Source organism: Psammomys obesus, unplaced genomic scaffold (genome assembly GCF_907164565.1).
Source record: "Psammomys obesus unplaced genomic scaffold, mPsaObe1.curated_primary_1811, whole genome shotgun sequence".
NCBI lineage: Eukaryota > Metazoa > Chordata > Mammalia > Rodentia > Muridae > Psammomys > Psammomys obesus.
Window position 1 is genome coordinate 9,144,907 of NW_026585698.1, and position 17,189 is coordinate 9,162,095.

Consider the following 17,189-nt stretch of genomic DNA (forward strand, 5'->3'; position numbering starts at 1 on the left):
CCGGGTCCTCAGCATCTCTTTCCCATACCCGAGGCATGACTATGCTGACTCCATACACTCCAAGCACCGCTGCAGTTCAGATGGACAAATCCTCATGGGTCTTTTAATTTATTTTTTTAAGACTTATTTACTTTACTCTCTTACATGTATGGAGGTTTTGCCTGCAGGGCACAGTTATGTGTACCGTACGCATGCCTGGTGCCATGGGTCCCCTGGAACTGGAGTTACAGACATTGTGGGCTGCCATGTGGATGCTGGGAACTGAACCCAGGAACTCTAGAGGAGGAGCCAGTGGTCTCAACTCCTGGGCCATCTCTCTCCAGCCCCAGTTTTTAAAATTTTTAACCAAATTTATCAACCTTTCCAGGAACTAAGAAGGCTTTTTTTAGTTAAAAGAGTAACATGAGGGTAAAAAAAACAAACAAAAAAATCTAGTGGGAGTCTATAACATTTGCATGCAGCATGAGCATGCACAATGTATTTTTGGAATTTTCTATTCCATTTTCTCTTAACTTCGACATCTTTCATACACATTTTTACTGTCTCTTGAGCCATAATGTTTGGTTTTTTTTTTTTTAAATGTTTAAAAACTTTCGGGAGTCTGTATGTTTGTTTGGATGTCTTATTCTTTGAGCCAGTGAGGCTAGCGTGTGGCTACAGGTCTCTTTCACAAACCTCTCTCCTTTACGGGAGCATCTGCAGGTATCAAGACGGGGTTGCATGGAGCCCGTGTCCTGGCGGATGACCTTGAATGCCTGATCCTCCTGCCATCACCTCCTCCTTGCTAAGATCTCAGGTGTGTGCCACCCATGCCTGGATCACACGCCTTCTTGGGTTATCAGTTTTTCTAGTAAATGAAAAGAAAGTGCCAGAAAGTGGAAAGAAGTGCCAGCTGTCATTGTGACTTTACTTCCTATCATCTGGGGCAGATTCCACGGCTGTTTTACATAACTTCGGAGGAGATCTGGTCCATAAAATCAAAACCACCTCTTTTATCATTTTATTGTCTCTGTTTGGGAGTCATCTTCTGGGACCTCTTGGGGGTTCAGACTATGGACCATGGAGGTAGACAGATTTGGGGTGTTTAAAGAATGATTGAGGAGCCAGGCACGGTGGCACATGCCTGTAATCCTAGCATTCAATGAGGCAGAGGCAGGTGGATATCTGTAAGTTTGAGATCAGCCTGGGCTACAGAAGAAACTGTCTCGAAAAAACAAACAAGTAAACAAAAAACAACAAGGAATGATTGAGCAAGTGCCTGGACCCATGGGAGTCTAGAAATAGAAATTATTCTCTTTACTTTTATAGAGTTACCATTAAGATGGATAAATAATTATGTGAAGCCTTTACAAAATATATTCCTTAAGCTTTTAATAAATATCAGTTATTGTCACCATTGTTTTCATCTATAGAAAAAAAAAGTGCCATACCAAAACTTCGCTATAGGATTGAGTTCCCATCAACTGTGCAATGTAAAGATGCCTATACATGGAGGTAGAAGGAAACTGTTGAGTGTACACTGAAAAATGCCTTTCCTTGTGGAAGTTTCTAAAGAAAGCATAGCTTGCAAGCTTGGAAATCTTATTCTATTATTATTATTCTTATTCTTATTCTTATTCTTATTATTATTATTATTATTATATGTGTATGAGTGTTTTGCTTGCCTGTGTGTCTTTGTACCACATACGCGCTTGGTGCCTAAGGAGGTGGTGTGCCTCCCTATGGGTGCTGGCAATTGAACCTGGGCCTTTCACAGCAAGAACAAGTGTCCATATCCACTGAGCCAACTCTCAAGCTCCATCTTATTCTTACTTAACAGACCACAAAGCAGTCAATCATAGACCCCAGGAACTTTCCCCATTTGCCTTGCTAAGCAGAGGGACAGGGCTGACACTTAGAATTATAGCTACATCCCGTGTGTTTTCAAAATACATGTCCTATGAGAAGGAAGAGAAGCCATCGGTGGAAAGTTGTAGAAACCTCTAGGTTTGATCCAGATGACACTTGGTCAAGATTAAGCCCGGAAAAACCCTTGTAAGTCCGTGATATAGTCAATGAGTCTACATCATCTCAGGCGCATGCACATTGCTGCTAGGCAGGTAGAGTTTCTTAACTCCACTTTTAAAGACCAGGTGAAACTTTGGTTCCATTTTACACAATGAAGAAAAGACATAAAAATAATTCCACATTTAAAGAGTCAAGCACTCTAGCCCATTAGAGAGAGATGTTTAAAGTTTTGGTCATATATTAAATATAATAATAAGAATGGAGGAAACACAGATCCATCAACTTGTTACTGTGCTCAACCTGATAGTTTCTCTGGTCATAAGCGTTATACACTGTTCATGGCAAGTCACGCCCCCTAACATGCTTATTACGAATGTCTCCTTTGTTGTTTTTTGTTTTTTTGAGACAAGGTTTCTCTGTGGAGCCCTGGCTGTCCTGGAACTCACTGTGTAGACCAAGCTCGCCTCAAACTCAGATCCATCTGTTTCTGCCTCCCAAGTGCTGGGATTAAAGGGGTTAGCAACCACTGCCCAGCTTAAAACTCTCCTTTTAATGTTCCCTTCTCCACAAGTGCATTTCATGTACTGTTTTACAGTCTATATTCTAACAAATCAGCCTTTCTCTGGCACTTGTCTAAAAATATTCATGTTCAATGTATTTAATGCCATCTTAGCCAATATCCAGCCTCTGGTTTCTACTAAGCAAGACAGTTGTGGCAGCTGGGGAGAGGTGCCCAGTCAATAAACCACTGGACACAAAAGCATGAGGTCTCTCTGTTTGAATCTGTAGAGCCCCTGAAAACCTGCCCAGGCCTGCCTGCCAGCTGCCTGCAATCTAAACACTCCAGAGGCAAAGATAAGGAGCCCCAGAGGCAAACCGGCCAGCTAGACGAGCCAGGATTGGCCTGCTACAGATGAGAAAGAAACCCTGTTTCAAGAAAGCAGAGAATGTCTAGGGAAGACGCCTGACCTCACCTTGCATGCACACACGTGCAAACCCATACACATGCCAAAAGGGTGGGGGGAGTTGTAAAGGTCGGGTGACCATTATTGTTTTAAAACGTGCAGAGTCGTACTGTGCACACAAAACTAATTGCTAGAATAACTTCAAGGAACCAGTAGGGGGGATAATTTACCCAGTGTGATGTTGATGTTGGCATCGTGGTTCGTGGAAGTCATCGGGGCCAGAATTCCCATCCTGGCCTCGCCAGTTCACTGTCGTGTGGCTATAACCAATCTCTTTAACGTTCATCTAAATGCACTCTTTAAGGATGCCTTGTAGGGCATCCTAATGGGGAGTGGGTACCCATTCAGTGGGTACAGAAACGCCTGCTGTATAGAACTGTTCACTCACTCCATGCTCACGGTCACGGCCACCGCATAAGCTATCTGTGGTGACCTGGAGTCTGACACTGGCCTAAAGGCAAAGAAGCACATCCCCCCCCCCCCATTTGTTCAAGGTCACCCTTTGCAGGTCAGTCTATCTGCCTGAATGAGTTGTATCTTCCTAGGGAACACCATTTTCCAGACAGGTCAAGCACTTCCCACTACCCAGTCAAGAACTAGTAAACAGATGCTGATTACCAAGCTCTGGGCTCTTTCATGCCCAGTTGCCTTTCTTGTACTATACACATTCGCCTCTCCATATTCTCAAATGAAGCATGCTCACCCGTTGTGGTAGCTCCTGTTAATTCTTGTCCTCCCAGGATTGGGAATCACCCAGAGGCAAGCGTTCAGACACACGGGGGAGGTATTTTTGTTTGCCTTTGGTCTTCCCTGTGAGAGAACTCTCCTACCCACTGAATTAGGTTAACTGAGGTGTCTCAAAGTGAATGGCGCCATTCCCTGGGTTAATGGATTGTATCAAAGGAGAAAGCTGACTGCAAATATTCACTGTGCTTCCTGACTGGATACAGCTGCTCAAAGCTCCTCTTACTATGTATTTCTTGTCACGATAAACTCTACCCTTAAACTGTACGCCAAAATAAGCCCTTACTTGTGTGTGAGTGTGTCCTATTGTGTGTCTGCGTGTGTCCATCACAGACAAGGCCACCGAGGTCTTTCACTGAACCTGGAGTGAGGTTTCCGTTTCTCACCAAGGCTGGCTGACCAGCAAGCCCTGGCTCCCCTCCTTACATGAAAACACGCACACACACACACACACACACACACACACACACCCCTCCTGACACCCAGTTCTGAGATTACATAGGCATGTCTGGCCATGCCCGGCTTTCTAAGTGGGTACTGGGCATCCAAACTCAGGGGCCATGCTTGCACCACGCCGCCTTCCCCCGCCCCTGTTCCTATTAGGGTTACGCAAGCCAGAGTGGTTATGTCAACTAAGCAGACACGTTGGCCAAGCTGTGTTGAGGAAAGCTGCTAGAAAGACACCGAGTTTTTCTGGGTGTGGAGAACCTGCCCTTACCAACTCAGGTTTCAGGTGTCAGAGGCAGTTTCTTATCTCTGGCAGCAGACAGAGATCTTATCTCTGCCTTTGCAGAAGAAAAGATGCTGCCGATGAGTAAACAAACTCCACATACATACACCCTGTCACCAAGAAGGGCCTCACACCGGATCCACGCTGTCGGTTTAATGGAAAACCTTAATTAAACCCAGTGCCTCCAAAGCCCGGTCCAGTGAGCTGTTTGTAGACCTGGGAGCATGTGGCCCTTCCTCCTCAGCGCTCCCTAATTTACAAATTGGAGCACTGGAGAAACGGCTTATCTCCCACAGTCCCTGCCATAGCCAGGGGACCCAAGAGGCTGTAGTGGGTCTGATACAAATTAAAATGTGTAAATGCAACGCACACTAGATAGAAGAATACTACCCACTTCTAAATATGCTTCTGTCAACAGTTTATTAGAAACAGATTTCAAGCTGGGCACAATGGTGCACGCCTGTAATCTCAGCATTCTGAGAGGCAGGCCGATCTCTGAGTTCCAGGCCAGCCTAGTCTAAAGAGTGAGTCCAGGACAGCCAAGGCTAAAAACAGAGAGAGCCTGTCTCGAAACAAAACAAAACAAACAAACAAAGAAATAGATTTCTAGGTTCAAAGTTGGCCCTTGATTACAGTACATTTTTAACTTTATCAAGCTTGAGACAAATGGTAATTTTAAAAGTGCCAAGTCATTGATGAGCAGGGAAGAAATACGGAGCTTTGCATTATGTACACAAGTACATGGCGCCATCTGCTGGAATGATATAGTAGTAACCATTTTGAAATTTTTAACTCAAGATTGCATTTGAAGTGCCCAATAGACAAATAGCAATTTATTTCAAAATCCCAGAACAAATCACAACAAAATGTTTATGTATTTTCAATCTGTTTCCCTAACTGACATTTTAAATCAACCGAATGAAGACTATTGCATAGCAAAAGAAAAGGAAAATGTTCCAGAATAGTCTCGGAAGCCTGATACTTGGAAAGTGAAAACAGTGCCAAAGCAAACCAGCACTCTTAATTCCCACTCTCAGACAGTCTGTGCATATGGATTTGCCAGCAGCTACATGTTATGACCATCAGTGGGGACATCTGTATTTCTTTCGTTAGACTTCACACTCATACCATCCTGGTCACAAACAGCCCTTAAGAGCAGAGGCACCAGCAGACGTGGGTGCTAGGAGTTGAACTCAGATCCCCTGGAAAAGCAGAAGTGCTCCTAACCCCTGAGCCACCTCTCCAGCTTCTGAGTTCTCAGGGCAGGTAGAAGCTGAGAGTCCACAAAGACTTTTCTTCCAAACATGTTAAATATAAGCTCTTCTGAACCGGGAGGGGGAAAGGCAGACTTTCAGGCCCCGGTATAGGACTGTCAGGTCAGAGTATCTCGGGTGGAACCCAGAGCCTATCTTGTTAACACACCGTACTTGTTTCTTATGCTGCGTAAGGACCAGGAAACCATTCTCAACCTGTGGGTTATGACCCCTCTGGCAAACTTCTACCTCACTCCCCACCCCCTTTGGGAATCACCTATCAGATATTCTGCATATGAGATGTTAACATTATGATTCATTACGGTAGCAAAATTGCAGTTATGAAGCAGCAGTGGAAATAATCCTGTGGCGGTTGGGGGTGGGTCACCACACCACAAGGAACCGTGTTAAAGGGTCGAAGCGTTAGGAAGGTCGAGAACCACCGTGCGAGGGATTTCCATGGGTGTGAGTGTGACATAGCTCCAGATCTAAAGCATGTGTCTTCCAGCTTCAAGATATGGGTCACAGGTGTGTTCCCCATCTCTGGACTGTAGTCCATTCCAGACTAAAAAGGCCAAAGTTTCAGAGGTTCAGTCCATTATCATCATGGCGGGGAGCACGGCGGGATGCAGGCAGACACGGTGCTGGAGAAGGACCAAAGAGTTCTACATCTTGATCCACAGGTGGCAGAAGGGCACTGTCATCGATAAGCGATTTTCAAAAATGTTTCTTAAACACCGGTAGGTATCCAGGTGGCTTGTGCAAAGGCAGATGCTCAGGGCTTCTCATCCTTCCTGTCTTCCAGAGCTAGACAGCCCGGAAGAGCTGGGGATGAAGCGCATCTGCCGGATCATCACGAAGGATTTCCCCCAGTATTTTGCCGTGGTTTCCCGGATTAAGCAGGAGAGCAACCAGATTGGTCCTGAAGGTGGGATCCTGAGCAGCACCACCGTGCCCCTCGTCCAGGCGTCTTTCCCGGAGGGCGCCTTAACCAAAAGGATCCGAGTAGGTCTCCAGGTACGGAGCCCAAAGCACGGACTTTCCAAGTCCTCTGCACGTGCGCGCGACTCCTGGGCACGCCTTGCTCCGGAAGCATGGCAGTAATTCAAGCTCTTGATAATTAGGCTGTTTGGGGATTATTAACTTATCTCAGAAGCCAAGTGTCTAGTGTAAAGTTAGCTTTCGGACCAGTCAAATGAGGTCACGTATTTTAGCATTTTTCTGTTTAAAAGTCCCAGTCGGGGCTGGGGACATAGCTTGGTTGGTAAATGTTTTCTGAGCAATGTTCATTTGACACTGAGTTTTCAAATGAGCTCCCATTAAAAAAAAAAAAAAAAGAGGAAGAAGAAAAGAAAAAGAAAAAGCTAGGTGTGGTGGCATGCGGTGGACATGGGGGAAGTGAGGAGGGTCCCATCCAGTCTTGACAAACTGATAGCTCCAGATTTCGTGAAAGACCTTGTCTCAGAAAATAGGGCAGAGGGCACTTGAAGACCATTACCTGAAGACCTCTGGCCTCTGCACACAAGTGTACACACACACACACACACACACACACACACACACCCCACACTCACACACTCACATAGTCTCCGTTGGTTTCATTTTGAAGATACCCCCTCTCATTGTAGCTCCTCGCTCTCTGTGTACAGAGCAGCAAACTGCAGCTTGGTGTAGAACCTGTCACTTCTGCACTGAAACTTGCTCACATTTGGGCTCAAGTACTTCGTAACTGCTGGTCTCGGTCCAAACCAGTTGGATCTTGTTTGGGTTTAGAGAGTCGACTGGAAATCTTGGCAAAAAATGATCTTTTTTACATTTCTTACTCATTTCAGGTTTTTACTCTTTCACTTTTTTTAAGGATTTATTTATTTATTTATTTATTTATTTATTTATTTATTTATTTATTTATTATTTGTACAGTACTCTGTCTGCATGTATGCTTACACACCAGAAGAGGGCACTAGATATCATTATACATGGTTATGAGCCTTCATGTGGTTACTGGGAATTGAACTCAGGACCTTTGGAAGAGCAGACAGTGCTCTTAACCCTTGAGCCATCTCTCCAGCCCCACTCTGTCACTCTTCATTTTTCTTTATGAAATAACCTAAACCGAAAATGATGAGACGATCATTTTTGTTGTTGCTGTAATAATTAACAGTTGAATTGAAGATTTTCAGCTTTTCTTTGTAAGGCTGGAATCTCATTTCAACAGGTAGGGATGTGGGGGTTGTAGGTAAACACACTGAATTGTAAAACCCTGTTTTGTTGGTGGGGTTCCTGTCACCTGGCCCCCTTATTGAACCACTTCACCAGACTCCAGAGACACCAAGCAGAGTAAGTTAAGCCTGGTTGAGCAGAACTCATACCTCTGAATTATATATCGGCCCGTACCTCCGAGAGCCTCACTTGTTATTGATTTGTTTATTTTGTACAAGGCGATTTTTGTGAGGCCTTATATCCTGCACAGGGCTGACATAGACTGAGGTCGCTCTTGCTTCCCTTCTCTTTGCTCTGTGGTTTGGCTCACTCTCCTTCCAGCAAGCCAGTACCATCTATTTCCCCGAGTAAGCCACTGCTGCCCACATTCCCGTCTTTTCGCTTCTCTGCCTCCCCGTAACGGTGAGAAGAAGCATAAAGGCAGACGTGGATTTTGTTGTCACTCAATTTAAAACTGCATCTTCTGATTTAAAAAAAAAAAAGTATTAAGTCTTCTTTTATTTAAGGTGTTTTGTCCCCCCCCCCCCCCCCCCCCTTTGCCTGTAGGCTCAGCCGGTGCCAGAAGAAATTGTGAAAAAAATCCTCGGAAACAAAGCAACGTTTAGCCCCATTGTGACTGTGGAGCCACGGAGGAGGAAGTTCCATAAGCCCATCACCATGACCATTCCGGTTCCCCCACCCTCGGGAGAAGGCGTGACCAACGGCTACAAGGGGGATACCACGCCCAACCTGCGGCTCCTCTGCAGCATCACAGGTGTGGGTCCTTCCCGGTGGTGACTCCCATCCGTCTGCAGTGACACCCAGAGTAGAGAACGAGGAACAAGTCAAGTACTTTCTTCCATCCTCACATTGTTGATCCCTGGGAGAATTTCCATTAGGAACTGGGCTCCTGGTGTGTTTGAAACTCAGGGTGGTTTCCTGATTTATCCGTGTATTAGTAATCAAGTCCTTTTAGAATCACCGAGGTGTTCCCCACCCTCCTGGAGTGCTTAGGGGAATATCCTGGCAACCATGACAATGGTAATGACTCTAGCAGCATCCTTTGAGCAAGGGGGAAAAAATGAATGAGCTCTGGTGGAAGGTCCTCCAGGGTCTGAAGGGTTAGGAAGTACTGACGATGCCATTGGTGTCAGCCAGCTGTGCTCACCAGAACCATGCAGCATGCTCAACAGGTGGGGCCTTAGGACACATTTTATGGGAAGTACCTGGAATCCAGACCTCAGGCCCAAAAAAGATGGCTAAGCAATGATGACACGCTTAATAAACCACCCCAAACCTAAACCATCCCTCGTGATCTAGGCAGTTAGCAGGTGAGAGTGTGAAGGAGAGCAGAGGCCGTCTCCTTTGCCACGCTGCAGAAGCGGAAGCACTGTGGCCGGCCAGTTAGTGACTGCGAGGGGAGCAGCTGGCAATGGGCGGTTAGTCTGCGGGGATGTGATAGAGTCACCCTGTCTTTGCTGTTCCCAGGAGGCACCTCGCCAGCTCAGTGGGAAGACATCACAGGAACAACCCCTCTCACGTTCATAAAGGATTGTGTGTCGTTCACAACCAATGTTTCAGCCAGGTATGGAAGCACAAGTTCCAGGAGACCCATGGAATCTATTTTCTCACTTTTGGGAGGACAAAAAAAATGTTACTGTTACTGTCAAATGTGTGTGTGTGTGTGTGTGTGTGTGTTTATATATATATATATATATTTATTTATTTTTTTTAATTTTACGGAAGAGGATAGAAGATCTTTGATGTTTGCTTAGAAAAACTGTTGTTGAGGAATAAACTGCCTTTTGCTTGGTAGAAAGTAAATATCATTGCTATTTAAATGAGCAAGTTTGTAACGCTTGATTTAGGCTCCATTATATTCTTATATTTTTCATCTCATTTCACAATATGGTTATTTTGGGATGTTGGGGATAAACATGCTAAAACATTTGCTCCGCCAGGGAGTCATACCCCAGCTCCTGATGTTCTTCACTTAAGTTCCTTTGAGTTTATTCTAGGACTTTTGTTTCTTCTGGGTTTCGTTGTTTCGTTCCCACACTTTGTGTTGTGTTTTGCCTCTCTCAGATTCTGGCTCGCAGACTGCCACCAGGTTTTAGAAACCGTAGGGCTAGCCTCACAGCTGTACAGGGAGTTGATCTGCGCCCCTTACATGGCCAAGTTTGTTGTTTTTGCCAAAACCAATGACCCGGTGGAGTCCTCGCTGCGGTGCTTCTGTATGACGGACGACAGGGTGGACAAAACCCTGGAGCAGCAGGAAAACTTCGAGGAGGTTGCCAGAAGCAAAGACATTGAGGTACCCGGGTCCCAAGAACAAGCATCTGTCACTGTATTCCCCGGATATGGGCTTATTTGGGGGCTGCAGCAGCACACACTGTGGAGAAATACCACGGGCATGCATGTTTTATTTTAAAACTTTGAAATGGGTGCATCCTCAGAGTATTTAAGTGCTTTGGACTCACCTCAGTTGACCAGGGTAGAATGCTAATGAATCTAAACTGCTCTCTATTATCCTGTGGCTGTATGAACTTTAAAAAAAAAAAATTATGGTCACTTTGCACACACAGGACCCATGACTTTTCCTTTTTTCAAACCCAGAGATGATGTGAGTGGCTGGACAGCCAAAAGAGAAAGATCTCAGTCTTAGTAAGGAAATGATGGCAGGCATTTTCTCTCACATGTCTAAAACTGTTGGAAGAAAAACGTAACTCTGTTGTATATAAATGCATCTGTACTAGTCGTTATTAATTACGGCTGTTGAGTTGTAAGCACCAGCTGTATTTTCAAAGATAACAAATCCACAGAAGAAACTTCTCATAAGGATATTAGTATGTCAGTCTTTTAATGCTTTTTGACTAAAAACTTCAACATTTTTTCTAGGTCCTGTTAACATTAAGCTGTGTTTCTTTTATTCTGGAAGGTTCTGGAAGGAAAGCCCATCTATGTTGATTGCTATGGAAATCTGGCTCCTCTTACGAAAGGAGGGCAGCAGCTTGTTTTTAACTTTTATTCCTTCAAAGAAAACAGACTGCCATTTTCCATCAAGGTAAATCATCCTTAACATAGACTCTGTGTATTTGTTTTTAAAACGTCCTGAGAGAATAAACCTTTTAAAAATTATTTATTTAGTATTAAATATTCCACAAAATATGACTTACAGGACAAAGTTAGATTTTGTTCTAATTCTACCAGGGTGAGTTTTCAAACTGGTAAAATTTTATCATTGGTAAAGGAACAGTCACATTAATGCATGTGCGTGTGTGTGTGTGCGTGTGCGTGCACACACTTTAAATTTAAGGAAATATCCCAGTATAGTGGCATACACCTTTTATTCCAACACTTGAGGAGGCAGAGGCAGGTGGACCTTTGTAAGTTTGATAGCAGTCTGCTCTACATAGTGGGTTCCAGGCCAAGCCAAGTCTATATAGTGAGACTCATTTTCAGGAAGTGTTTATAAAGTGAAACTACCTAGAGCAGAATGGACCACATTTAGTTAACTTTCATTTGCGTTTTCACAGGAGTTCAGGCACAGTCAGTAGGCTCTTTTCCTCATCATTTGCTGTTCTGTTGTTTCAACCCCTGAAGCTCTGAGAAATTAAGTTATCAGGAAGACAGAAAACGCACATGGCTCAGGCTGGCCTGTCATATAAGACACGTGGGCAGCCATCCCATTGGTTAAGCCAGGAGCTGAGCCTCTGCTCTTTGCCAGGTTCATCCTGGGTTATCATGCCCCTGACATACACAAAGAGTGCCTGATAAAACATGCTTCACTCTTACATGGACAAGAATCCTTCCCTTTGTGTAATCATCAGTTCCCCAAATTCTTCTAGATTAGAGACACCAGCCAAGAGCCCTGCGGCCGTCTGTCTTTCCTGAAGGAGCCGAAGACAACGAAGGGATTACCACAAACAGCTGTTTGCAACTTAAATATCACTCTACCCGCACACAAAAAGGTATCTTTTAAAACTGGTTTATATCCCGCCTCCCCCTCTGGTCTTGAGGCAATGGGCCCTTGGTATGTAATTAAGGAATGCTTTGTGACACTTGGAAAGCCCCTGAATCTCGAGTCGTGTTAGTCTCTGTGTGTAGATGAAGTCCTGTTGCTGTGGTGTCCTGTTCTCACAAGTCTGTATGATGGCGTCCTCTGTTGATTGCTTCCGCTGGTAGTTCGTAGATCTTTATGCTTCCAAATGACTGTCACACGTTAATCTGCCGTGGGTGTATGGTCTGTGATACCGTTTGTACTGGCTCCCTTCGATTTGCTTTGCTTTCTAAACCAGCTTGCATTGTGTGCTTCCCTACTCAGTCCTTTTCATATCCTGACACTCTTTTCCCTGCTGTCCATTATAATATTCCTTGTCTCTGCAATGCATCTTGGAACCAAAAGGAGACAGAGTCAGATCAAGATGATGAGGTAATATGAACACTTCTGCTCTTTCTCTATCCAAGGTAGAATAGATATTGGATACGTATGGAAAAGCTTGCGGCGCGGGCTCAGGTGTGGGAACAGCCTAAATGCCGTTTTGCATCTTAGCCTATCGGAGGTAGAGTTAGCTTTCTGTAAAGTGGCTCGCTCTTTTCTCCTCACGCCCACAGGAGTGCTTCGCTGCACTCTGTAAAAGTATAAACCAGCTGACAAAAACCTGGAGCCACTTAAGCGTCTTTGGACATGACAGGTTGCCACGCATAAACTTAATATTGAATCTCACAAGCATAGTTTACTATCCGCTGCCATCTGGCTAGCTGCCATGTTGTCCCTTCTAACACAAGACCTTGGTGATGATATGGAACTGTGTTGTACAGATCAGCTATGTTTTATGTAACATAGAGTACGTTCTCAGCAACTGCTGATGGAAGTGTGCCATTCCAGCCAAGAGATGTATCTTGGCCATTTTTTAAAAGATTTTTTTCCCTTTTTAAATTATGTGTATATGTGTTTGTGTGTGGGTGTGTACACATGAATGCAGTTCCCCTGGAGGCCAGGAGAGGACATGAGATATCCCCCTAGGAGACTGTAAGCTGCTTAGTGTGGGTTCTGGGCCCTAAACTCGGGTCCTTTGCAAGAGCGGTACGCACACTCAGTCTCTTGCCCCCTGTGTCCAGCCCTAGCTTGGCTACTTTTTAAAGAGTGCCATTGTTCAGTTTTGCAAAGAGTTTTTCCTAAGTTATCTCCACATCTCTCTGTAAGCCTTGCGATAACTGGATTTTAAAAAAAAAAAAAAAAACCCACATGCCACTAATAAAGGCAGCTTGAGTCACACAACTGCCGATAAGGCCGTCCAGCTGTTTTTAATCTGCTCATCTCTACCACGTGCCCGTCAGTGGTACCCGCGGTGGACACTGGAGCGATGCTCTCTGCACCCCTTTTCCTTGAGTGTACTCACGTAGTTTTGTGATATGTGTGTTTTCAATATAACGAACTGGGGTGTGGGGGAGGACTCGCTGTTCAACCTCTGTAGTCCCCTGTAGTCTGCTGTGCGGATGCACCCTTACCTGCTAAGTCATGGTTCTGTGGCCGAGAGTTGAGGATGGCATGGTGGTCATAGCACCCCAAGGGGAAATAGAATGCTACCCCATGCAGTGAAATGTCTCAAAGTGTAAAGGTGTCCCAGGGAAGGTGGAAACGGTTTCTTCTCTTCTTTTTTTTCAGGCTGAGAAAGCGGACAGACGTCAGAGTTTTGCATCACTAGCTTTACGTAAGCGCTACAGCTACTTGACTGAGCCTGGCATGAGTGAGTTTCCTAACGCGTTCACTAATCTATGTCGATTTTTAGAAGAAGAGACATTTTTTCTATACACGCTAAATTATGGTGCCATTTGGAAAACAGATACCCTGAAACAATTGCCTACAGAGAAATTTCATAAGCCTGTTATGAAATTTAACATTCCATATATCATTGAAGATTCCCCAGGTCATAGCTGCAAATGATTTCTGTTCTAGAAGTTAGTCACTAATGATTTTTTTTTCCTTTTAAAGCCTTGCTTTCACTTTGGTAATTGTTAATATGCTCAGAGATAAATACCAGTGTTGCTTTAAGTCTGTGCTTGAAAAGGAAGGTATATGTTTACTTCTGTATGTTTGTAGTGGCACAGGCGACTGCTAGGTCCCTTTGTCATCTCAGTTCTCTTGATAGATCTGGGCCGTGGTATGCTACTTCTAGTTCATTTCTCTTCTGTCTGACTCATAACTTATCTTCCAGTTTATGGATGCCCTCTCTGCCCTGCCACGTCTTCTGCCTTCTCTCAAAATCTCCTTCTTCAGGCTGTTCTTGGACTAGGCAGGGAAAGTCCTATGGTCCTAGTAGTCTAACTGGCTGACAAGGCAGTTATAAGTTTACTTGGTCATATTCTGTCTTTCTCTCTCTGCTGATTACCTTTTCCTCCCTTGGGGCTGCAGTGTTCATATCCTGTGGTCATCATAGCCCTAGAGTTGGTCCTACACCCTTCCCCCCACCTCCACCCCCCGCACACACACACAGGGAACCAGGAGGACAGAATGCAGTGCCATTTGGTCAACACCAGGTCCTGCCATTGTAACTAGAAAGAAAATTTAGATGAAAATACTATGTCATTGGTCACTGATTCCTAGCTATTCCCGAGGCTGGGGGATGTCACAGTAAGACTCCCAGTCTTGGTTTCCCTCACCTCCTCTGAGTTCTGTTGGCCAGCATGCATATGACACGTAAGTGCAAGTAGGAAATGGCTTCACTATGTAAACACCGTGCATTTGACTCTGACTCCATTAGGGATGTTTCCGTACTCAGATTCAAAATGTGGAATATAAGAGAAACATAAATAGAAATCCTACCGTGTTCTTGAACATTCCCTCAGGCCTGAGCTTTCTTCTCTATTCCTCCAGAAGCAAAGGTCTGAAACAAGTTCTTGTTGTGACAGAGAATGAGGTAGTGGGACTTACCTGTGGCTAGTTGGTTTTTCAGTCAAGTTAAATAGGTGTAACTCCGGGAGACGGATTTTCTTTTGGACCGTCACTAGGTAGTTGTTGGGATTCCTGAGGTAGCATTCTTAGGCTCTGGAAAGGTTTGTTGCAGTAACTACTTTAGGGCAGAGACAGATCTCCCTAACTCTGTCCCCAAGTGTCAGTTGTTTGGAACACCTGAAACAGAGGTCCCAGCGTGTGCTGAGGGAGTTGTCCTCGCACACACACAAGTGCTGCTCTTTGGTTGGTGTCAACATCTGTTCAGCTAGTATTTGACTTTTGGCAGAAGAAAAAGCGTTTTGTTTTTGTTTTGCTTTTTGTCCTTTTTTCTGACAGGGCCCATAGGGACATTGAGCAGAAAGATGAGAAAGGACTAAAAGGACATAGGAGAAGCGTCCCAGCCCCTGAAGGTGTTAAATTCTAAATGACTTATACTTTCCCCTGTCACTCTGCCCCAGGTGTTGTTAACTGCCGGACGTCCAGAATTGGGCATGCTCACAAGGATGTCATGAAATGGGCATCACTAAGACATAAACTGTATAGCCAGGTTGGAATTTGGTGGCTCCTTTCAAAGTTGGAAACCTTAGATGTACTTCAGAAGACTTCTTGTGAGGGTCTGGAGAAATGGCTCAGTGATTATGAGTGCTTACTGTTCTCGCAGAGGAGAGTTCAGTTTCCAATACTCAATGTCAGACAGCTCACCAGAGCCCATAACTCCAGCTCCAGGGCCATCTAACATCCTCTCCTGGCCTCTACAGTACCTGCACTCATGGCATTGACCCAAAGGAATCGCCAAACCGTGTGCCTACAGTATGGCCTTTTCCCACAGCGTGAGCACTAGGATGTTGGTATTAATGGCCAGATGGAGTCACGCCTGTGGGAGGATTCCTTTAGTAAGGATGAAGCAGGGTCTCGTGTCCGCTGCACATCTCACTGTTACTGTTGCCTTTTTGGACCAAGACTGTACTCCTCTCTGGCATGGGACATTAGTTAGCCCTTGGCAGGCATTCCAAACCTGTGACCACTTGGCTTTTTTTTTTTTTTAAGGAGTTATGGAAGTAGAGATGGCTAAGCTTGCGTTTGTTCTCCCCAGTGTGGGCCCACCTCACCATGTGGGTTTCTTGCTCATTTTGAGAAGAATGCTGGTACATGTTGGTAGTATTGGGCCTACCTTTCCTCATGGCTGTTGCAGTGTTTAGAGTAACCATGAGTATTATGAATATTCTACAGAGGTACCAGAATTGGTACCTTTGTGTTTTGTAGAAATATTGCGTTTGTACCTTATGCCGCTGTAGGTACTTGATATATGGGGGTCTTCAAAATACATTTATGCTTTTCAGATTTTCTCCTGTGATACCTTTTGAGAGTTGATCAGATTATGGGGGTAAAGATATAAATTATGTTCTCCTTATAATGAAGCAAGCTCCAGGCATGGAGTTCTTTTGTAGATGTATTTAATAATGTTTTAAAGTTTCCTAGAATCTCAAAAGGTTCCAAGACTTCCCATCTCATGGAAAAAGTGTACTCTTCTTTCCAAATGTTCTTGAGAAAGTATTTTCAAATATTATATATACTGTGCATAATACTGCTTTAAACTGTATCACCTCATTGGCTTGTTTGCCATGATAAATCGCGCATGATCAAATGTTTTCAGTTGCTTTGCTTGCTCTGGTAACCATGAATCATATTTTTTTTTTGTTTTCCCTTTGTATGTGTGTACGTACACACGCATTTTAAAAATCATTTCATATCACGTTTTCCTTTCCCCCCCTCATCAAAAGGAATAGACTGCATGGAAAAAGGATCAATGCAAACATTCCTTTTCATTGTTTTAAGTTTTTGGTTGACAGCTCTGACTGAGACAATCTCTTGCTCTTATTGGCTTTTTATGGGTGTGAAATGTAACGAATTGTGCATGGAAGAAACAAAATTTAAGAAACCCAGTGGCTTCACAGTTTGCACACCAGTTGCCTGTCACTTACTAGTTATTTTGGACTCTGCATGATAAAGCTTGAGTGGTTTTTCTGAAGAGGAAAAAAAAAGTCTCAAATATTTAATGTGTGGACTCACATATCAAAATGGTTCTAACTAGGTGCAATTTCTGGTGGATGAGCTGTAGCAGAGGGAACATTCAAGAGTCTTAAAACACTTTCTGTGGTTGCACAAAACAGACATATGTACGTTTACAGGCAAAAAGGAATGGCTGCTGCTATTTCTAACCCAGCACACAAGAAAGTCAATAGGAAGTAAGGAGGCCGTTTTCCATTGTGTTCATTTTGTCATTGTCAGTACTTTGCCTGTGTTTCTACTTTATATTGTTGGCCTCTTTGGCTGCG

General features: G+C 44.3%; 1 protein-coding gene across 1 annotated transcript in view; it reads left to right on the top strand.

The window, feature by feature from the left end:
* Ank3 (ankyrin 3) overlaps positions 1-17,189 on the top strand; it is a 215,046-nt gene that overhangs the window by 159,061 nt on the left and 38,796 nt on the right. Inside the window, exons 24-31 of the mRNA XM_055598850.1 lie at positions 6,505-6,716; positions 8,466-8,673; positions 9,387-9,483; positions 9,984-10,212; positions 10,837-10,962; positions 11,747-11,869; positions 12,304-12,330; positions 13,567-13,648. Coding sequence (XP_055454825.1) covers positions 6,505-6,716; positions 8,466-8,673; positions 9,387-9,483; positions 9,984-10,212; positions 10,837-10,962; positions 11,747-11,869; positions 12,304-12,330; positions 13,567-13,648 — 1,104 coding nt within the window. The remainder of the gene's footprint in view (positions 1-6,504; positions 6,717-8,465; positions 8,674-9,386; positions 9,484-9,983; positions 10,213-10,836; positions 10,963-11,746; positions 11,870-12,303; positions 12,331-13,566; positions 13,649-17,189) is intronic.